The sequence below is a fragment of the Penicillium hordei genome (genome assembly GCF_028827395.1).
Source record: "Penicillium hordei strain IBT 12815 chromosome Unknown utg000003l_segment0_segment0, whole genome shotgun sequence".
Taxonomy (NCBI): Eukaryota; Fungi; Ascomycota; class Eurotiomycetes; order Eurotiales; family Aspergillaceae; genus Penicillium; species Penicillium hordei.
Genome location: NW_026623144.1, coordinates 4,300,399 through 4,323,334, shown reverse-complemented (window position 1 = coordinate 4,323,334; position 22,936 = coordinate 4,300,399). Strand labels below are relative to the sequence as shown.

Below are 22,936 nucleotides of genomic sequence, written 5' to 3'. Positions count from 1 at the left end.
CCATTTGCCTATCTTACTCTAGTCGTACCTTTAAGAATAGAATGCGGTGTTCGACCAATATGATTACGGCACTTATCATCGTGCTATCTGGGTATACAATTTATGCATGTTATGTATGCTATGCATGCTATGCATGCTGCGCACAGGCATTGGGAGGCAACGTACGGAGTAAGTCAGATCAATATTCGATTTGTCATAGCAGGCTTGAATATTCACCCGGTTTTTGATCGTGGGAATATCCTAGTCGAGGCCAGTTGGTCATATTGGGTAGCGTTGGCTTCATTTGAGATCGGCGAGTTGTGATCGGCGGTCTAACGTCGAGATCAATTCTGATAAAATCAAACTTTATGGCCGGCCAGACCCTGTGGAATTTCCGTGGCATAGATTCTGGAATGATCGGTTAATGATGGAGAGTACTACCGAACAAACTGGATTTGAATTGGAGAAACTGGGTTATCCATGGATACGAGGGTAAGAGGGTTGAGAGATAAGTTCCATGGGTGTACCTGCCCAGGCGCCGCCAAGAAACTTAATGCCTCGCCAAGCGCCTTGGCAAAAACCGGCCTTCGTACGGGAAGTGGGTCCTCAGAGCTATCTATTCCGTACTCCGTACGGAGTACGAAGTATGTCCGTCCTTTGTATGTAACCTTAGAATACCCATATACGGCTGGTAGGTGGGGCTATGTGTTAGGTGGGTGTGCTCAATATTTTGCCTTACGGGCGAGGACGGGTGCAGATCATATTACATATTGGATATTATTTCCACGAAACCAAATGTGGATAATGGCCAAGTTCAACTTCATTTGTAGGAGATAATCTTGCCACCATCACCATGTGGACCATTTACGTTATATGTATATAGGCTGATTTCAAGGTTTTAGTTGATCGACCCCAGTAGTTACTCTAAATCTTTGAACGGCCCTAATATCGTGGAAGCGCACGACATGGTGCATTCTCTTTTTTAGAGCTAGGTGATCTGCGGTGTTGGTAGGGTTCTAGATTGTCGATCAGAGCTGATGCTGAGACGTTGGGATCCTGCGACCCTACATATATCCAGTTATTCTGTGGCTCGGGGACTTTATCATTGATCGAAAACTTGTTCGTTGAGGGAGAGACTCGGAGGAAGCATGTGAAATTTGTATGCAGGTCTATGGATATGCTTTAAATATACAGATAATCACGCTATACTGTTCGGAATGGCAATATTAGAGTGGGCTTATCTTGATCAGGTCGGTGATATTACTCCATTCGGTAATAAGAAATTCGAAAATAAGCAGTAGAAAGTTTAATAACGAAAAGCTCAATGAAACAGGGGTTTGATTGTGACATTCGGGCTCTGTGAAAACTGCAATAACTATCAAAACGCTGGGTTAGGATCACATCATGACCCGGAGACCATAGTACACGGCATATTGTCTCTATCTTTAGCCAATACCGTCCCATCCAGCGGCATGGTGTACAATCTGAGGGCTGAGCTGATCTCTCACATCATGAACGGAATTCCGTGGGTCAAACATATAGGGATCAGTGTGCTCTGTGGATCTTTCTCTTCTCGGCCCCGAGCGAGTTTGCCGCCGTACTTTGTATGAAGGATTTCGGGACCCTGATGAGGTCTGTGATGTAATTTGCACGCTGTGGGTGGACCAAGTGGGTATTACTAGTGTACGCATTGTGAAGGACTTCTCCTTTTGGGTTGTATATCAGGCTGATAGTGGATGGTACTAGGGTACGGGGCAGCATATAAGTCGTGAAGGAGTTCTCCTTTTTGGGTTGGTATATCAGATTGAGTTGAGAATTTATTTACACTAGAAATACACTATGGCGGACTTATCAAGATCTTCGTATGTTCTATCACATTCATCATTCTGTTCTTTGTTCTCCTTTTTGGGTTGTTCAATTGAATTTTCTTCCGATTCTGACTATCAAACAGACTTATAGAACAGCTTCTACACCTCCGCGATGAGGCATCACACCCAGACTCCTCCCACCGCCTCTCCGCCCTATTATCCACACACACTGGCCCTTGGCCCATCCGTCACTTAATTCCAACATATCAGGATATTTACAAGTCCATTCCCGAATCTCACAAGACTAATAACAATGAATCAATTACTCGGCTTCGTGCACAAGTCAAAGCAGCCACTCCCAACGTCGCAGAGTTAATAGGCACAGACTCCCGCGCTGGTCTCATCGATGCTAACACCGGACGGCACCTGACACATATTGCCATCCGGCAGTTTTTGGAGGGTTTCCAGATTCCCGTGGGACTCTCCCGCCATGGAAAGCCTCGCATCGCTGTCATCCTGCCTAACGGCCCTCTTATGGCAGTTGCTGTTCTTGCTTTCGTCAACAGGTACACCATTGTGCCTATGACAACAAACACGGTCCCAGAGCAACTGCAGACAGATATAGAAAACTCGCAAGCTGACGCTGTTGTCGCGCTGGACGCTGACATCAGCAAGTTGCAGCTGAACAACGGTAGTCGGCCAGTGTTTGGTATTGAGCAGCTTGAAGATATGACTTTCCAAGTGGTCTCTGTACACAATGCTTCTAGTGCATATGACCATCCCCCCAATTCCGGGGACGATATTGCAATCATCCTGTTCACTAGTGGTACTAGTGGTACTAAGAAGCTGGTTCCTATCACAACTTACAACCTCATCGCGGGTACTATCGCCACCATGGAGTCGGTGGAACTGTCCGAGACGGATACCTGTCTTAATATGATGCCGCTGAACCATGTGTAAGTTCCCTGCCAAATTATATCATAGGAAGACAACTAACAGCATCAGTGGTGGTATCATGCGCAGTATTTTCTCCCCATTTTGGCCGGCGGTGCCACAATATGTTGCCCCTCATTTGACCCCAGCATGTTCTGGGATGCAGTGCAAAGCCCTCATATGACACCAACTTGGTACTATGCCACACCCACGATGCACCAAATGGTCCTCGCCGAAGCCGAGCACCGCCCCGATGCGGTTAAGCAAAGCGCCATCCAGTTTATCTGCAACGCTGGTGGCGGTCTTCCTCCAACGCTTGCTGTGCAGCTTCGTGATGTTTTCCACTGCGCCATACTCCCTAGTTACGGCATGACTGAATGTATGCCCATTGCCGCACCGCCAAGGGACTATAAGCTTGATCGCCCTGGAACATCGGGAAAGATCGTTGGTCCCGAGGTTGCAATTCTGACCGAGAGTGGCAAGCCTGTCTCGCGAAATGGGATGCTCGGACATATCTGCATTCGTGGATCACCCGCTTTCGAGGGATACCTGACCGCCGAGGGCAAGATCGATACCAACGCATTCAACGAATCTGGCTGGTTTGATACAGGTGATCTTGGACATCTCGATGATGACAACTACCTGTACATCACTGGTCGCAGTAAGGAGGTCATAAACCGTGGTGGAGAAATTATTTCGCCCGTCGAAGTGGAAAACGCCGTGCTGACTACGGCCAAGGATCCCGAGTCTCCACTGTATGGCCGGGTCACTGAGACATTGGCCTTTTCTGTCCCAGACGAGGTACTACAGGAGGTCGTCGGTGTGGTTATAGTCACACCTCCGGGGGCCACTAGGCCAGATCTTCGCCAGATACACGAAGCTCTGCAGCCTATTCTCCACCAACCCAAGTGGCCCGCTCTGGTTGTATACATGGACGGTGTGCCGAAGGCAAACAACAAGATCCAGCGCATCAAGCTTGCAGAGCGGTTGTCATTGGAGACCTTAACCACGAACACACCCCTGGCAAACCGCCACTACCATGCTGTCTGCCCGCCCACTGGTGCTCCGCTCAGTGCATCGATCCAGAAAAAAGCATGTGTTGTCGACGAGAAAATCATCCGTTCAGTTCTTACTGAGAAAGCAAATACCCCTGACGTACACGTGCAAATAAATCCACGTGACGGTCTCGCGCAGGTTGTTTTGTTTGTCCAGGACCCTGATGATGACCATGTGACACCCGGCCAGCTCCACGATCATCTTGATGGCTACCTTGTACCTAGCCGTATCATTCCCCTCAAAGGTCCGATGCCTCTCGATTTCTATGGAAACCCCGACCAGGCTGCTATCAATGAGGCCATACACGCCCGCAACTCGGATGGTGACATATCGCCCCCTCAGCGCCGCGTGCGTGAGATCTTCGCCGTCGCCTTGTCTTGTGCGCCAGAGGAAATATCCGCTGCCACAGACTTTTTCGCCGCTGGTGGTGATAGTCTTAGTGCTGGTCGTTTGGTTTCGCAGCTTCGCCGCGAATTTGGTATTTTCCTGGCCGGTGATGTTCTTTTCCACCACAGCACCGTTGGAGAGATAGAGCACAAGATCCTTGATGCCATTGAAGTTAAAGCGGCCAAGGGTGACGACGGGGAAGTTGAATTGCCCGGTTGCGAGAAGACATACAGCAGCACGAACCCAATTATCTTGGTCCTGCATCTGTTCCCGACGGTGTTCTTTTTCCCCATGAAGCGCGCCTTCCAATGGATAATGTTCGCGTATGTCGTGGCTGAGTGCTCAACTCGATTCCCCATCCGTGACAACCTTATCGCTCGTTTGATGCTGGTTGTCTTCGCCGTGATGTCTGCTCGCTTATGTTCACAAATTGTGTCTCCCATCTTTGCCATCACCTTCAAGTGGCTCGTCATCGGGCGCTACAAGGAGGGCATGTCCCCCATGTGGGGCCCGTACCACACTCGCTGGTGGTTGACCCAGAAGGCGATGCAGGTGTGTGGAAAGGGCATCTTCAACAACTACAATTGGTCCCGTATTCTTTTCTACCGTCTGATGGGCGCGAAGATTGGAAAAAACGTTACCGTGTCCCCATCCGCTAAGCTTGGTGAGTATGATCTGATTGAGATTGGGGATAATGTTGTTTTGGATACGTGCGTGTGTCGCCCCTTCGGCGTGGAGCGCAACACCTCTATGCTTTTGAAGCGCATTCGCATTGGCAAGGACTCGGCTATTGGTATCAAATCTGTCGTCGCTCCTGGTGCCGACATCCCCGAGAATACCTGCATCGGTCCCAACTCGTCGAGCTGGGAACTCCAGGACGCCGATGAGTCTAACCGCCAATTGCTTACCTCTCAGATCCCTGAACCTCACTGGCTCTGGGTTGTCTTTATTGTTGAGCCAATCAAGTTGATCACATGGACGGCCGCTCGTATTACTTGGATGGCTGGTCTTATCCCTATGGTTCTCGTGTTCCCTGCTCCCGCGGCCGACATGTTCCGTTCTACCCTAAACTGGTACACCAGTGATAACCGAATTGCATTCCACATTGCCGCAAGAATCTGTCGCGCTGTTGGTGGCCCGATTGTGCTCTTCATTGCGGTCTTGATCATCAAGTGGTTCCTTGATCTCATCTGTGGCAAGCCCAAGCCCGGTCCCGCCTCAAAACAGACCACTCGCCAAAAGATTCGGAGTGCTGTGCTTGCGCAGATTCTACCCGCTGGAGACATCCACGAACTCACCCGCCTTACTGGTCGTCACTACGAATTTGTCTCAATGGCCGTCCGTGCCCTTGGTGGAAAGGTTGGCAAACATGTCTACTGGCCCAGTGTTGGTCCCGTCACTGTTGACTTTGATCTCATTGAGGTTGGTAATGATGTTGTCTTTGGCTCTCGCTCGACTTTGGTCACATCCGATGGCTACGGTCGTGACCGTATCGTGATTGGTGATGGCACTATGGTTGGTGATCGTGTTGTTGCTTTGCCTGGTGCTACCATCGGCCGTCAAGCCATGATCGGCTCCGGTGCTTTGCTCCGCCGTAACGGTGATTATCCCGCCAATACTGTCTGGACTGGTAGCAAGGGTGGTGAGGCTATTCAGTTCCCAAGTTCGACAACCACTTCCACCGCTCCAACCATCGTCGGAGATAGTACCACCAGTCCCAGCAGTAGCAGCGAAGACGAGAAAACACCAATCGAGAAATCACCTATTGAGAAGCAGCCCTGCTATAGTAGTAAGGATGGGACAGTTACCGAAACCGCTGAGCAGGAGGTGGATACTTGCAAGCCTTTCGGTCGCGCCTTCTACCGCCACGAGGCCAGCTATTATGTCCTCCGGATGTGGCAAATCGTCATATATTCTACCTTTGCAGTTATTGTCACTACTGTCTATTGGCTCCTCACCGTCTTGTTTTCCCTTTTCGTCCTGCGGGCTATCCTAAACTACAGTGATGCTGCTGGTTTCAAGCAAGGCGCCTGGCGCCCATTCGTGCTGTACGGCACTCTCGCCTCGGTCTTATCTGTCATCACCTCGGCTCAAGTTTTCCTCGCCTTTGGCATCGTTATCTGCATTAAATGGATGGTCGTCGGCCGCCGTCAGGAAGGCGAATACCACTGGGACAAGAGCAGCTACAACCAGCGCTGGCAATTCCTCCTTTCCTGCGAGACTCTGATCAAAGACTGCTATGACGGAGTTGGCCTTCTGCCCATGATCTCCGGCTCAGCTTACATTTCCTGGTACTACCAGCTCTTGGGCGCGAAGATTGGAAAGGATTGTGCAATTCATGCCAACGGTGCTCCCAGCATCTTCTTCACTGAGCCTGATCTCCTCACTCTTGGTGACCGTGTTGCTGTTGACGATGCCAGTTTGGTTTGCCACTTGAACTCGCGCGGTGGCTTCGAGTTGCATACCTTGAATGTTGGGGATCGGAGTATCCTGCGCGCTGGATCACGCCTGATGTCCGGTGCTTCTATGGGCCAAGATGCTTGTCTTTTAGAGCATACTCTAGTCCTATCGGGTGACCATGTTGAGGATGGAGATACGCTCCAGGGATGGCCTGCCGAAGGATTTGAAGGGAAGCGTGTTTAGAAGCTTCTGATTGTTTTGCTTTTTTGGTCCTCTTTGTTGTTTTGGGTTTCTTGGGAAATATATGCACTAGAATTTGTGGATCGAATTTGCCAATTTTCAATTTTTGTTATATTGTTATACAGAAGATCAAAAGAGTCCCATACATGACGTTTCTATTCTGGTGTTTTAAAAGGGGCATTAAATACGATTTCAGCTCTTCCTTTATGAATAATCGTACCCTCCTACTCTTTGGCTATTCGTAAAATTACCCTGCCTAAATATTTGAGACGCACTTTCCTAATTAGGTAGTCCTGCTGCCTTGATACCTGATTTCCTACAAATTTCTAAATACAGTCCATTAACTATGCAGCATGATGGTAGGTACCTACACTTTGTATGTGAACCACTAATAAAAGTAAGTCACTCCAATCACATTTGATCTCTCGCCTATGGTTCTACCGTTTTATTAACTACATACATGTATGTTGTCACCAACTGCTGCATTAACTCTTTCATTTCCCTTCTTTTTTACTAACTCCTTTATTGCCATAGTGGCTTCTCTAAAACTGGAATGTCTACTCTCCAACTCAGCACCTAAGATCGTCGCACTCCACCTCCCCCCCCACTCCCCACTCTCCCCCCCACTTCCTACGCCCACTCCCCCACTCCCACCCCTGGATGTTCTAAACGAGACCACGAGAGAGGCCCCGAAATCGGCGGGATATGACGGTCGAGGACGTGAGCATCGAAAACCAGTGCAATAAACTTGTACTAGATTAGTGCACGAATCATGCAGAACGGGCAAATATTTACAACAAAAATAAACTCTTTGAAGGCTCCTTTTCTATACAAGCAAAACTCAATAAAGTGGACAGATCATAGGGCAGAAAATATAAAGTGGCAGAATACATACGCGGTCCTTGCCAAGACCGGCATGTGGCCGGGATTTTCGGGCCGACTCAAAAGGCGGTACTGAAATTTCAGGGCTTTGAGTCCCGGTCGGGGACCCCGGGAGGGTACATGAGCCCTGTCTATTAGGTCGTACCTTGGGTAGCTATCCATGGAGATCAATCTTGGAATATGCTAGAACAACCTTCCAAAATGGGAATTCTCAACAAGTTTGCCACGGCTCCAATGTGGTCCTGATGTCATAATTAGATCTCTGCAGAGCCCCCAAAGCCCAACGCCCAACCCGCCCCAACCCACTAATGGGCTGGGTTTTGGGCGCGGGGGTAAGGGCACAATAGGCCCCAAATAATATAACCACCCGAAAATGTGACTTTTTTACTTATCCTATGTTCAGGCTGGGTTTCTAGCCCTTATCCGAGGTAATATTTTATTGTTTTAATTGATTCGAAAACATTCGTTGGTTAAGTCTATATATCATGTTTAAAAACGCGAGAAAACTCGTTCTTTAGATAAGTTATAAGTTATAGAAGTTCATTTCGAAAGGTGTAGTACTCCTGTATAAATCCTAAATATATATCTAGTATACAACATAGGTATTAAAATGCTAAATTCTAAATTTAAACTTTATACTATTAGTAGAAGGTATGGAGTTTCTCCTAGATAGTTAGAATATAGCGATTATAAGACGCGCTATTCACAGCCCTCAATTTCAGCGTAACTTTAATATCGAATTTGTTATAGACCAAGTAACTAGGCCTGTTGGCTTTCTAGCAAGCTGTGATGGGGTTGTGGTGGCCAAGTGCGAGGATGGATGGTGCTAGGCGCATATGTAAATTCGAAATCAAATGAGCTTGAGATTACCGCTAGGTGGCGAGCTTTGCCAGATTGGACATTTGATAGAGGTGCTTTATCCATGTTTGCCCTTCAAAGTTTAGTTCTAGTAAATTGAACTTCATTCCGGCAACAGCACGTACAGAGTACACGCTTTATACCCCAAGCCAGAATAGACATCGGGCATTCTATGCTAGACCTCAACCTTTACCGCAGACACTCTCTTTGCCATTTCATTTACATCATCCATGGTCCTTGGGATTTTAGGCAGTTTATATCCCTCAATGTAAGGGATACGATCTTCTTCTGTCAGATAGTAAGCATCGATAGACCATAGTAGTGCTAATATAGCAAGCAAAGATTGCGGAACATACCAAATAGAGCCTTAATCCAAGGCTTCGGCGCGGCGCCTGCGGCCTCATCCCACAAAGTCACTAAATAGAGAGCCGTTGTACCAGGGTTGCCCATAATTTGCATGGCGGAAGCATTGAAACTGGGATTGGCCCTCTTCGCCTCGGCCGCGCGTGCCGCACAAGCCTTGCCCGCCGTCTCGACAGTGATATATTGGTTCATGTCAGAGCCGAGAGTATCATAAAGATTGAGGTTCTCAGCGACCGTCGCCCAGATGTTATGATCGAAGTGCACATTGTCGCCAAAGTAGATGTCATTGCGCGACAGTGACCCGTCAAACTCGATCTCGTCGTGTCTTGCCAAATCAAAAAGGTTGAAGGTCGATTGGTTCCCCGTGGTCGAGAGGTTGAAGTTCAGCGCTAGCTCGAAAAACCCATCCATAGATGTGGGTTCGTAGTTATAGGCGCCAGCTATGGCGGATCGGAACGCGGGTAGGTCGATGTCTTTCCCTGAGCGATGGAGCCAGCCGTGGTTGGCCAAGGCATTCAGACCAGGGCATGGAGACCGACTGTCACCTGGCAGTGGTGGACGGAACTCATGGCCTTTATGCTCCCAGCCGTACGAGCTGGCTGTAAGGCTGAAGAGAACTGCATTAAACAAGCTTAACTTCATAACCTGTTGGATTGACGGTGGTATGGTAGATTTGTAGATGGGTTTGTGAAACCGATATGCTTGTCTCTCCAGTTCGGCATATATGAGCCCTTATATATCTGAACATTGTAGCTCTGTAGACCAGCCCATGGTCAACGACCGTATCCTGGACTAAGATGAATCACATAGGGCGTATTCTATACGCGATGGATGCAGAATATCCAGTCGTAATATCGACGCTAAGCTTCGTGGGTAGTTAACGTAGGAAATCCTGTGGGCTTGAGACTTTTCTTCCGAGGTTCTCTGGGCTGCCAGTAAGCCTGCGGCCCAGCTCAAGCTCACGAGGCCTGTAATCTCTTTAATCTCGATTTATTAGATAAATTGTTATTAACTAGCTCTTCTACTTCAAAAGGACAGATGACCCACATATTAGAATCCATCACCGCAAAGGTCACTGTGCTCAGCCACTTAGATGCCCGTAGAAAAACAACTCGGGGGACGGAGTACTCCGGAGAGAGGAATTCCTTAAAGTGGATCCTCGGTGACCCCTATTTCTTCGTCGCTGACCCGCACTACTGAACACATTGCTGGGATTATCTAGACGATCGTCGCTTTGATGATCGTGCGATTGATAAGGCGGCGGGTTGGGTTTACAGAACGCGCTTGCTGCTAATAAGGGGTGGATTCCGTTGGAACTCGTTTTCCAACTGTACCATAAATTGTCAAAAGAGGGAATAATCGGGGTTAATCTCTACAACATACTCCATGAATAATATTTTTGAAGCTGACTAGTTTAAGCGAATACGCACTTGCATGAAGCCGTCAGGCCGATTCTCTTGGCATTTCACGCGGGAAATTTAATAGTCATCCAACAAAGGATTTATTGACATGAACCAACCCTATGAACTACGGAGTGAAAGTGCATTGAGCTAGGAGATGAGAAGTCTTTTGGTGTGCTCTACACAAGAAATACTTGAAGCGTGGCGTCCCCGCGGCAACGTAGGTAATATTTCGAGTTGAATGCCAAGCATCCACACATAAGGGGCGCAGCACTTGCTTAGAAACAACTTCATCTCCACCTGGGCACAAGGATGTAGTTCACAGCCTCAATTCCCGTACTCCCAACCATTTATATCACTGATGTCGATTGCTGACGGTGGGCGGAGTACCTTCCAAATGGAATAGAGCCCTATGGTAGTAGGCCATGGCAAAAGAAACTGCCATTTAGTTAGTGATCGCCCAGGACTTTAGTTTCTAGCACAATACAAAATTGAGTAAGACAATATTTGGAATACCTCCACAGCTAGACTTCCAGGGCACTAGGAGTGAGTTTGCTGATAGAATTGAGTTTGCTGATAGAATTGAAAATTCTAGAAACGAGCCTCAATATACTCCTGATAAAAGCCTCCTCTCTCACTTAGCTTTAAATTCTAACTCATGGATAAATCACGCAAAAACAAAAGTTGTACCAATATGAAGACGCGCAGGTCACATAAAAAGTCGCGATATGGTTGCGAAAAATGCAAGGCACGCAGAATCAAAGTACGCATGGCATATGGCTAAAGGGTATTGTAATACTTATCTAATATCGGTATACAGTGCGACGAACTCGAGCCAAAGTGCTCAAGATGCAATAAGATGAATTTGATATGCCAATATCCAAGAAGATGCGACATCCTATCACCTGACCTCGAATTGAAGCAAGCGGAGCTCTTGCTACAATATGAAATTCCACACATCAACTATGAATCGAATAGCTCTGCAAATTCACGTTGCTCGTCGGCAGTTGTCGGAAGCCCAATATCATCACCAGGGGTTCCTACCTCGCAACCAGCACACAACCTGTTGAGTGACGACAGACATCCCAACTCGCTCTTGCAGTCACAAACATCACAGATTCTTACGCCTATAAAGTCTACGCTGCTCAATCACTATCTTGAGCACACTAGCAAAGATATGACCGTTGACGAGGAAGACCAATACACTTTGCAGGTCGGAATTCCGAACCTAGCTTTCCAGAACAAGGTCCTCATGAAATCTATCCTCGCATTCTCGGCAGTATGTAAATGCTGCGATATTATCAACCAGCCGCCAATATCACATGGAGACCGTGGACGAGTCGTGGTGCTTCTATCTATCGCAGAGCAATATCACATGGAATCACTGCGGGAGATACAAGCCACACTCGCTGAGACTGATCAATACGACCACATTCTTGCAAATGCGGCTATTATGGGAATGTATGGATCGAGCAGTCATCGTGTCAGAATCTGGCTGGCGGAAACAGCATCCGACGATGACCTAGAAAGGGGGCGGTTTATGCCAAAAAGCTGTCAATGGATTAGTCTCTTCCGCGCCGTGCGCGTGGCCTATACAGGATTACTCAACGACAGATTTAAAACAGAGGATATCGTTCAACTTGCCCCGGTCATGTCACCTATTCACCCTGTTTCAAGTTGCGATTTTCAGATCTATTGCGAATGCAAGGTGACATCTTGGGGTGAGCAGGCAATGAGCCCCCAGGATCACGCTTTGTATCCTATTTTAGCTGCTACGGTGGTACCCGCAGTGAAAGAGTTGCGAAGAAGGGCCGAAGAAATCGTCAGAAGCGGGATGGGTGGCTATCAAGAGGGTGATATACCAGCTATCCATAATGACTCCGATGTTCAAGCATGTTTTGCTGCGTTAGAACTATTTGAAAACATTGCATCCGAAACCTTCCCTGGTGAGAAATTGATGTCAAACGTTCCAGCGCATTCCAGTCTCGCTTCCGAGGTCGATATTAGTCCGGTCGGACAAGTTTCCAAAGTTTCGCCTTGGATGCGGAGATACACAGCCAGAATAACGTCGATAATCCCGTCGAATCTTCCGCGAAGGTTCATTGTGGCATTTGTTCACAAAGCTCCTACGAAATATCTGAACTTGGTTGAAGACATGATGGATCTCATGAAAAGCGGAGCACCGCGTGGACACGAAATAACTAGCTGTCCCCTGAATCCCATGAACTCGGAGCCTAGTCGAGCACATCAGCTCGCCCTGGATATATTTGCCCATTGGCTTGTTCTGGTTATGTTACTGGACAAGGTATGGTGGATCGGTGGCATTGGAGCCTGGGAACTTGGGCAGCTTATCTCCCTTAGGCAAAATATGCGATGGTGTATGTCTCTGTGGAAGAAAGATGAAGATTGGTGGCCGGGAAGTATGTTTGAGATCAGTCGACAGTTCAACAAACACCGAGCGAAGGATTGAGTATCATTCAAGAAACGAGAAGATCAACCGCGCGAAGAAAGGTCATTAACTAGCATGTATGGCTCGTATTCACACACAGCACCTCCAAATACGTCCAAAAGGAAAATAGCAACATACTAAATTGGACTATCTCTGACTTTGCCTGCCGGGTTGAGTTCCCTTGGATTTGACATAATCAGCTTTGGGTTTTGGGGATGTTGCTCTTGTTCAAAACAGTCAATGGTCTAATTTTATCTTCTTAGCTAGAAGTTTATTGTGTCTTGAAAGAGACCCACATTGAGTCTTTGATAAAGCCGTGTGGTTGGATCGAGGTTCTTTGCGATTTGACTACATCCTGGTTTGGAACCTTAGCCCCGAGAGTGGGGAGAAAACTCCTTCGATACCCGTTCCTGGACTCCATTCTTTCCTCTTCCAAGGTTGCTTTAGTTGATTATATAGCATCTTTATATTTCACTGTTTGACCTTCTAGTTTCCCGAAAATCTAGCCTCCATTCCCACATTCTACCATGCACCTAGATATCTCGCTATATAGGACTTGGACTCTTCTTGAGCATCCTTTCACACGGTCAAGGCAAGGGTTGTCGACGAAAGAACAATCAAACCCCCAAAACTAGATATACTACTTAGTGAAGTGATAACTTTCTACATTTCTCTCGGCCGTTAGTGTAATTGGTACGTTACTAACACGACAACCTGATTTGGAACAATTGAAAGGGGGCTCACTATTGTCTGGGCTCCGGGAAAACATGATAATTCTGACGGAACTATCTCGACTTTCTGCGTTTTTCGAATACGTGTATAATTTAAAAGTACTTTTTATTTACATCACGTTCATCTTTTTTTTTCCCTCTTCCTTGGTGTCATATATTCGCTTTCTGGTTTGGATGCCGGTTTGATTGGTGGAAGATATATTTTGCGATGTACTTGATATTGTCCATCTCCTAGACGCTTCAAGCAGAATTAGACATTAAGTCATCCCTAACTCGGCGATAAAGAGCACGGTTTATATGAGTTTTCGGCTATACCACACGGTGAGCGAGAGTCCCCAAGAAACGATTAGCCTACAGTGATGTGTGAAAGTACCGTGCAGGTTCACTTCCTTGTGATGTGTCAAATTCCCTCCAATGAGAATTTGTATCAACAATGTACGTCGGCCACCTCTTGCGTAAAAATGATTTTGTACCCAACGCCAGCAAATTTACCCCGCAAAGTTACTATTTAGGGCACGGGTACTGCGGGAATAGTGACAATCTCCGCAGGAGACTAATGCATTCAGAGGTCGCCACATTTTGCACTAAATCATGCTTCCCGGCCAATCCGAATATCACTCCACCTGGTCAAATCTGTTATATTTGGTTTTTCGAAAGTTTGAAGCAAGTGTTGTTTAGTTTCTCACCCGCAAGGAACTTTCGGGAAGGGAACAGCTACAGGATGGCATTAAACGCAGGCTCGTTCCCTAGTTACTTATTTGACGTATTATTCTACAAGTTAGAAACATTTGCTTGTACGTGGAAATAACTTGGAGTACAGGACATCGAGTTTATCCTTTTTGCCGGATGCGTTCAACAAACTGCTTTTGACCCCACGCAGACTTCCATTATCCATACAGGCGTATGGAGGGATCTTACCTGCATACAATCTGTAAGAGCTTGGTCTAGGCAATCAATTGAGCTGACGACAGCCATACATCGAATGCGGGGAACCTTTCAAAAAGCACCATTAGAGAGTTCTTTGCTTTGTACTGTTTGAGATGTGATAGCGATAGTCAACTTGGAAAATAAGATAAGATAATCAGCAGTTTTTCTTTTGATGTGTCACAAAGACTGTGATTTCGGCATTTCCACTGTGCGAATATAATGTGCGTGATTAGGGAGACATATTCCTTGGAGTGCGTCGAGGACGAACGCACTTTTTGACGAAGATGAAGTCTGCTGTTAACCTCCACAGGCGACAGGTGTCCCACTGCGGAATTTAGTCCTATTGGCTATTGCTATCACCGAACCGGGATTTCCGTAGTACTATATACAAATTCAAGTATATGATTATACCACCTAAGCTAAGGATTGACCGCAATTATCGAGTCTGTAGTATGAATGTTTTAGTGTTCACCTGATCTACATGAAAGGAAAACTTCATTGATGAATAAATGGACTATATACTCACTCTAACTTAGTAGAATAAACCTGAAAGCAGAAAATAGTTGGTCGATCATATATCAACGTTGTATATCCACGTATGTATAATATTGACCAATACGACCAAAGTCCCGCCTGGCACATTTCGTCGCCCAGAATCTACACAAGAGCGCTTGAACTCTGTCTCCGCACGCGGGGTCAAGGTATAGGGTTATTGGCTGTACATATGACTTGATTTGAGGAAATGATGTGGGGAAATTGGCTCTATAGATACTTCCACGGACACCAAAGCACAGCTATATAAGGTCACCAGGGAGGTCTCATCAAAAGGTTGATTGCTGTCTCAAGCATCCTTTCGGCAACTATTCTCAATTCACTCTTCTGTCAATATATTCAGAGTCATGACTATTCCAGATGAGGTTGATATCATCATCTGCGGTGGCGGCAGTTCGGGATGTGTCCCTGCCGGTCGCCTAGCGAACCTCGATCACAATCTGTCCGTGTTGTTGATAGAGGCTGGCGAGGATAACTTGAACAATCAATGGTGAGGACGCCAAGGCTACCACTTTCAGGGAATGGATTCTCATCTCGACCTAGGGTGTACCGCCCGGGTATATACCCAAACAACATGAAGCTTGACTCAAAGACGGCATCGTTTTATCAATCCAGGCCATCCGAGCATTTAGATGGTCGTCAAGCTATTGTTCCGTGCGCCAACGTTCTTGGAGGTGGCAGTTCTATCAACTTTATGGTTAGTGATGCCCGTTTGAAGTTTTCTATTCAGTCGTTCTAAGCTAAATGAATTCATTGAAGATGTATACCAGAGCGTCTGCGTCTGATTACGACGACTTTCAGGCAAAAGGCTGGACAACCAAGGAACTTCTTCCATTGATGAAGAAGCATGAGACATACCAACGTGCTAGCAATAACCCGGAACTACACGGCACCGACGGACCTATCAAGGTATCATTTGGAAACTATACGTACCCGATCAAGAATGACTTCCTTCGCGCCGTTGAGACGCAGGGCATTCCATTCACTGATGACTTGCAAGATCTGAAGACTGCGTATGAGGTCCATTACATATCGCCCATTGTATCTTGCTAACAGAGAGTCATAATATTACAGCCACGGTGCTGAACACTGGTTGAAATGGATCAATCGTGACACAGGTAGGAATCATGGTCTAATTCTAGATTGATATCATTACCTCTCTGACACTCGGTACTAGGACGACGAAGTGATGCAGCCCATGCTTATGTCCACAGTACCCGAGCCAAGCACACCAATCTCCACCTTCAATGCAATACTAAGGTTGAGAAGGTCATTGTTGAAAATGGTCGTGCTGTGGGAGTAGTGACAGTCCCAACTAAGCCTCTGAACGGCGGAGAGCCAGTTCGCAGGATCTTCAAAGCCCGGAAGCAAATCATTATTAGTTCAGGCACAATGAGTTCCCCACTTATTCTCCAGAGGTCCGGCTTTGGTGATCCTGAGAAGCTGCGCCGGGCTGGCGTCAAGCCCCTAGTTAACCTACCAGGCGTGGGTCGAAACTTCCAGGACCACTACCTTACTTTCTCAGTTTACCGCGCCAAGCCTGATGTCGAGTCCTTTGATGATTTCATTCGTGGAGATCCCAAAGTTCAGAAGAAAGTCTTCGAAGAGTGGGATAAGAAGGGTACAGGTCCATTGGCCACCAACGGTATCGACGCCGGAGTCAAGATTCGGCCTACCGAGCAAGAGCTCGGGGAGATGAAGAAGTGGCCTACCCCAGACTTTACGGAAGGCTATGAGTCCTATTTCCGGAACAAGCCTGATAAGCCCGTCATGCATTACTCAATCATTTCCGGGTAAGCATCTCACCCGCTTCGTTTGAAATGCCACGAGGCTAACCCCCATAGCTGGTTCGGAGACCACATGCACATGCCGCCGGGCAAGTTCTTTACAATGTTCCATTTCCTGGTATGCTATAACTGACTAAACCGGATCAGCCAGTGCTAACAAGATATTAGGAATACCCCTTCTCCCGTGGACACACTCACATCCAGTCGGCTGACCCTTACGAAGTCCCTGACTTTGATGCTGGTTTCATGAATGACAAACGTGACATGGCCCCTCTGGTCTGGGGATATATTAAATCCCGTGAGACCGCCCGGCGCATGGGATCATATGCTGGAGAGGTCACTGCCATGCATCCTCAGTTTGCGTTCAACTCATCAGCACGGGCGCAAGATATGGACCTGGCCACTACCAAGGCATACGCCGGGTCGAACCATATTTCTGCTGGTATCCAACACGGTATGTCTTCATATTTTTCAAGCTAGATATCCCATTCGGCTAATCAAATGAATATAGGTTCCTGGACCACTCCGTTGGAACCTGGAAAGCAGCCTTCGGCTTCAATTCTCAACTCCAATAGACATGAATCTCGTCCTTCTTTGGAGTATAGTGATGACGATATTAAGCACATTGAGAAGTGGAGTAAGTGTCAAGCATTGTAATTACCCCTCTTATCAAGGCGTCTAACCCTTTTGCTGCAGTTTCCCGTCACGTCGAAACAACCTGGCACTGCCTTGGTACATGCAGTATGGCTCCGCGAGAGGGCAATTCTATCGCCCCCCATGGTGGCGTTGTTGATGAACGCCTCAATGTACATGGTGTCAAGGGCCTCAAGGTTTGTGACCTATCTATCTGCCCTGACAATGTGGGCTGCAACACTTTCAGCGTGAGTGTTCCTTTTATTGGTTCCTTTTATTGGTTCCTTCGGGGTTTTGCCAAATACTAACTATTACAACCAATAGACTGCTCTCCTTATCGGTGAAAAGTGCGCAGTCCTGGTTGCTGAGGACCTTGGTTATTCTGGAGCTGATCTGGACATGAAGGTCCCTACTTACCATGCTCCAGCAGAGTTCTCCAACCTTTCTCGCCTTTGAGGGTCTTTTTGATTTGAAACGAAGAACATGTCCTATGATATCTCATTCTATTCGGCCAGAAGCAACAATTATGTCCCTATGTCAAATTGGATTAACACAGCCATGCAATAACAGTCATTTTGAATGTGTAGTCACCACAGAGGTTAAGTAAAAAAATTAGAAAAATAAAACAAAGACAAACAATTGCATTTGTATTACCGCGTTCATAGTGAGAAAAAGGTACCTTAACATTTCCCATTTGACATACAGTTCCCAGCTACTTCCATACAGGGGATGTTAAATTCTGCATCACACTCACGTAAAACCAGACGGTCGAAACAGAACACATTGCAGCAGGGTGAAAACTTGACCTCGCATCACTCTGCCACAATAGGCTCAGTAGACATAGCAAGTTCCCTCGACCGCTGGGTACCAGAGCTGGGGTGTGTGCAAGTGTAGCCCGAAGAAACACTTTATTTTATCACCCTAGGTCAGTGATAGAATTTTTCACACAAGAGACTTCTTTGAAACCAGAAGCACGGTAGGGACATTCGTTTTACTCGACAAACTAGTCATCGCAGCAGCCTTCCTCAGAAGCCACGGGCAGAGCCTTAATGTCTTTTTGCATCAGGAGTCTGCAGTTTCAGCAGATGAAGTTGTATTGTTATTGATGTCATCCGTTTTGTCGTTGCTTTAGATAGTGGCAGAAATCCGGTGCAATAATATATGGGTATTCTACACTGGACAATAACAAACGTAATACTTTCAAAAATAGTAGACTGTTTTGATCACAATTAACCTGTGCTATATAGCGACATGAGCGTAGGTGTCTGTTCATAGTATTAAACGCAATTGCAGGGTTCTAAATGTGGTAGTGCTGCAGCCTATAGACCTCCGTAAAGCCCATAAATCGGCCAGGACCCCAGGCCCAAGGCCTAACCCTTGGTGGGTTACGGGCTTAATCTTCGAAGCCCAACCCAACCCGTAGTCTATTCGTAGGGGCCTATACGGCCCATATTACAGCCTATTAAGGGATCTTAGCGCCTATAAACCGGCGTCTTATAATCGCTATATTCTAAATATCTATTAGAAACTCCATGCCTTCTACTAATAGTATAGAGTTTAAATTTAGAATTTAGAATTCTAATAGCTATACTAGATATATATTTATGATTTACATAGGAGTACTACTACTTTCTAAATGAACTTCTATAATTTATAACTTATATAAAGACCGCGTTTTCTCGCGTTTTTAAACATGATATATAGACCTAACTAATAAATAATTTTGGATCGATGAAAATAATAAAATATTACCTCGGGATAAGGGCTAGAAACGGGGTATAAACTGAGGGTAATTAAAAAAGTCACATTGTTCGGAGTGTTTATATTATTTGGGGCCTATTGGACGCTTGCCCCGGGCCCACGGCCGATCGGTGAGCCTAAGGACCTATACCCGAAAAATCATATGACTGACACTTGGTACCAGACATACCATACAAAATTGTATAATACAGTTAGTCATCGATTTCCGCACAGATTCTTGAAATAGCGGGTTTTGTCATTTCAGTTAAGTTCTCAATATCGGTCATCCATACCATACATTGTTCGTCGCCAGATTTCTGTCATATTATGCCCTTTTGTATGAGGAATTCCAATCCGCGGTCCGAGGATATTCCGGGTTGAAAACTGTTAGGATCTACAGGCTAGTAGATGAGGCAGCACAACGTGATATATTGCGTAGAAAGTATGATGTGCAAAGATCTAGTCTACTGTGGAACATGTGACACTGGGGATTCAAAGAAAAACACTTTGCAATCTCACCACGGTATGCAATCATGATATTTAACAATTTGAAACAACTCCAATTTGCATCACAGCGTCTCGGGCCGACAATGGACCATTATCGTCACTTATTGCTATATTGCGGGTGTGATTGACGGTTGACTAACCATTTTAACGCGAAACTGTCCGCATATCCCCCTCTCCGGAGTCTGGGGGCCGCGGGTCTGAACATTGCCCCAGCCTTTCTTCAGGGGCCGTCGGCCTATTATCGGGGAGCTAACCGGATGAGGAGAGATCTTCAGGATAGATGCAGTATATTGCACGGAAACCACATCTGTGAAGGGTTGGCAATCCGTGCCAAGGATCATGGCAAGCAGTGTTAGGGTCTCAGAGGCCGGCTGCGTAGAGAGAACATCTTGGAGATCCAGATATAAAAGAAGGCGAGCTTGTCCGATCGGTATAGCACTCAAATCATTTACTACAGGTCCACTACTGTCTTCAACAATTTGAGGCATCACTTTTGCCTGCATTATGAAGCTGTCCCACACCCTGACAGCTTTTCTACTCCCCCTGATATGCACTGTATCAGCGGCGGACGTGAAAGCATGGAAGTCCCGCAATATTTACTTTGCCCTGACTGATCGCATTGCCCGTGGAAGCGATGATACAGGTGGAGATGCTTGCGGCAACCTTGGAAATTACTGCGGTGGAACTTTCCAAGGTTTACAGTCCAAGCTGGACTATATTAAGGGGATGGGATTTGATGCAATCTGGATCACCCCTGTTATCGCTAGTGAGTTCGATTAATTCCTCAGGCTGTTCTATTCTCGACGACACAACTTATCTGACCACGGTACCATTTCTATAGATGCTCCAGGTGGATATCATGGATATTGGGCGCAGGATCTCTATAGCATTAATAAGAACTACGGCACCGCCGATGATCTCAAAAGTCTAGTTGATGCTGCTCATGACAAGGCAAGTACCATCGATCGCGTTTCCTCCGGCCGAGGTTGGAAGGTACTGACTGGTTTCGAAAATAGGGAATCTACGTCATGGCAGACGTAGTTGCCAACCACATGGGAGGCCCTATCAGCGATAACAAGCCGGAACCATTGAACCAGGAGAGTTCCTACCATTCCGCCTGCACAATCGACTACTCAAGCCAGGAGAGTATTGAAAACTGTCGTATCGCATCAGACCTACCTGATGTGAACACACAGAGTCCCGAGATCCGGGCCCTGTTCCAGAAATGGGTCAAATGGCTTGTCACTGAATACGGGTTCGACGGCTTGCGTATCGACACTGTCAAGCACGTTGAAAAGGACTTCTGGTCAGCCTTCTCCTCTGCTGCCGGGGTTTACACCATCGGCGAAGTCTGGGACGGTGACCCAGACTACCTTGCCGGATACGCAAAGGATATGGACGGCCTGCTCAACTACGCAGTCTACTATCCCGTGAACAAATTCTACCAGCAAAAGGGCTCCTCCCAGGACATTGTTGACATGCATGACAAAATCGATAAGGCTTTCCCTGATCCCAGCGCCCTGGGCACATTTATAGACAATCACGACAATGCGCGATGGCTGAGCGTCAAGAATGACAAGTCGCTTTTGAAAAACGCACTCGCCTACGTGATTCTCGCCCGGGGTATCCCCATTGTCTACTATGGCACGGAACAGGGCTATGCGGGCGGCAACGACCCTGCAAACCGCGAGGACCTATGGCGCAGCAAATTCAGCACTGACGCGGACTTGTATAAGGCCATATCCCTGCTCTCGGCAGCGAGAAAGGCTGCCGGTGGCCTCGCTGACAACGACCATGTCCATCTGTACGTCGCCGAGTCGGCATATGCGTGGAGCAGGGCGGGTGGAGACCTCATTGTCCTTACGGCTAACGGTGGATCTGGGTCTGAGGCTAAGCACTGCTTTGACTCTAAAAAGCCAGGTGGGACATGGAAGAATACCTTTGGGGAGGGTACAATCACTGCCGATGAAGGCGGAAAAATCTGCATCTCTATCTCTAATGGTGAACCTGCGGTGCTGGTTGCGAGTACTTGATTGAGAGCGACTAGTTCTCCCTACTCGGGTTTTCATAACCGCCTAGCTGCACTAAACTTAGGGGTTTGTTCTATACAGTTACGCGATAGTCCCTATCATGTTGTCCAGCCTGCTCCTGATCAACAATATGGTTCTATTGGCGCAACGATATTCTGTTTTAAATATACTTGTCATCTTTCATTTCTGTATTTAGTATAGTTGACTAAATCGAAGATTCTATTATCTGAAGACTGTAACATGTAACACTATGTTCCGCTTTTATCTCAATTTCCGCTTCTACCCAGAGACCTCGGTTTACAAGCAGTTGACTGCTCCAAAGAGGCCCCATAAAACAACCCACCGAAGAAGGGGGAAAGTCAAGGTCATTCTCTTATGTTCACCAAATAATCCTCTCGGTTTGTCTTCCAACTGATCTACATCCTGCCATCTCTGACAACCATATTAGGTCGCTGCCCCCCCAAGAAGTTCTATAAAGGTACATGTGGCTTGGTAACAAACTTGATATACATTTAATCTCTGATGAACTAGCTCTACGCTCTCTCGGTTTAGTGAACCTAGAAATTGATAACCCCGTGCCTTTTAACGAAGACCTTTCTTTTAAAGTTCAAACTTTTAATGCACTCCTGAAATTTATATGTTATATAGGGTATCAATAAGGTACATGAGCTACACCCTTCATAGAGTGATATATGCTAACGTGTAAATGTTCTCCAGTACTGCGTATTGTTTCTAGTCGGACAAAACGATATATAATGAGTCCAGTTAAACCAAGCTTGGTAAAAATAATAAACTGTCAAGTTTGAATGAACTTTAAAGTGTGATCTGATATACAGAATCAATGATGCGACCATATAACAAGATGGGATTGCCCAACGAATCAAAAAAGCAAAACATACAACAGTGAGGATTCGAGCCTTTCTAGACAGAAATTCGAAGGTCATGTTTCCAATTCTCGCTGGAAAGTTCATTTAGAGTTGTAAGGTTTCTATATCATTGAATATAGACAAGGTGAGCTGAAAAAAAAGTGATTGTTAGTCACTTTTTTGCTGAATTTGCCTTACTGAAGAATAGTATATTACTAGTTAAATAACTAGTTAATCGCCAATTAATGAACCAGCATGCGATCTAACTTGACCAGTTAGTCACCCCCACCATATTGTATTTCTTCTCCTTAGCTTAGTTCATTCTGCAATTTGAGCACTTACTACAACCTCCATATCGTGTAACTTGGCCGTGTGACAATTGTTTGGAAATGCAGATACGGTGTCAGA

The 22,936-nt window shown here is 46.5% G+C and overlaps 7 protein-coding genes across 7 annotated transcripts; 5 read left to right on the top strand and 2 right to left on the bottom strand.

Moving 5' to 3' along the window:
• Positions 1-1,818: 1,818 nt before the first annotated feature.
• N7537_006853 (non-ribosomal peptide synthetase) lies at positions 1,819-6,806 on the top strand (the record flags this gene model as incomplete). Its single annotated transcript, XM_056897910.1, has 3 exons — positions 1,819-1,841; positions 1,931-2,741; positions 2,793-6,806. 3 exons carry the CDS (start codon positions 1,819-1,821, stop codon positions 6,804-6,806), a joined length of 4,848 nt encoding a protein of 1,615 aa, XP_056753695.1.
• A 343-nt stretch (positions 6,807-7,149) lies between these two features.
• Positions 7,150-7,549, top strand: N7537_006852 (uncharacterized protein; the record flags this gene model as incomplete). The annotated part of the gene is made up of 2 exons (XM_056897909.1): positions 7,150-7,162; positions 7,338-7,549. The coding sequence occupies 2 exons, from the start codon at positions 7,150-7,152 to the stop codon at positions 7,547-7,549; spliced, it is 225 nt and encodes a 74-aa protein (XP_056753694.1).
• A 1,318-nt stretch (positions 7,550-8,867) lies between these two features.
• N7537_006851 (Chloroperoxidase) lies at positions 8,868-9,548 on the bottom strand (the record flags this gene model as incomplete). The annotated part of the gene is made up of 1 exon (XM_056897908.1): positions 8,868-9,548. The coding sequence occupies one exon, from the start codon at positions 9,546-9,548 to the stop codon at positions 8,868-8,870; it is 681 nt and encodes a 226-aa protein (XP_056753693.1).
• A 1,617-nt stretch (positions 9,549-11,165) lies between these two features.
• On the top strand, positions 11,166-12,776 carry N7537_006850 (uncharacterized protein; the record flags this gene model as incomplete). The annotated part of the gene is made up of 1 exon (XM_056897907.1): positions 11,166-12,776. One exon carries the CDS (start codon positions 11,166-11,168, stop codon positions 12,774-12,776), a length of 1,611 nt encoding a protein of 536 aa, XP_056753692.1.
• Positions 12,777-15,312: 2,536 nt separating this feature from the next.
• Positions 15,313-17,841, top strand: N7537_006849 (GMC family oxidoreductase; the record flags this gene model as incomplete). The annotated part of the gene is made up of 10 exons (XM_056897906.1): positions 15,313-15,455; positions 15,509-15,662; positions 15,725-15,978; positions 16,040-16,083; positions 16,143-16,758; positions 16,810-16,870; positions 16,921-17,206; positions 17,264-17,389; positions 17,449-17,633; positions 17,710-17,841. The coding sequence occupies 10 exons, from the start codon at positions 15,313-15,315 to the stop codon at positions 17,839-17,841; spliced, it is 2,001 nt and encodes a 666-aa protein (XP_056753691.1).
• A 1,898-nt stretch (positions 17,842-19,739) lies between these two features.
• N7537_006848 (uncharacterized protein) lies at positions 19,740-20,135 on the bottom strand (the record flags this gene model as incomplete). Its single annotated transcript, XM_056897905.1, has 1 exon — positions 19,740-20,135. One exon carries the CDS (start codon positions 20,133-20,135, stop codon positions 19,740-19,742), a length of 396 nt encoding a protein of 131 aa, XP_056753690.1.
• A 1-nt stretch (position 20,136) lies between these two features.
• N7537_006847 (uncharacterized protein) lies at positions 20,137-21,665 on the top strand (the record flags this gene model as incomplete). The annotated part of the gene is made up of 3 exons (XM_056897904.1): positions 20,137-20,398; positions 20,474-20,601; positions 20,649-21,665. 3 exons carry the CDS (start codon positions 20,137-20,139, stop codon positions 21,663-21,665), a joined length of 1,407 nt encoding a protein of 468 aa, XP_056753689.1.
• Between the last annotated feature and the right edge of the window lie 1,271 nt (positions 21,666-22,936).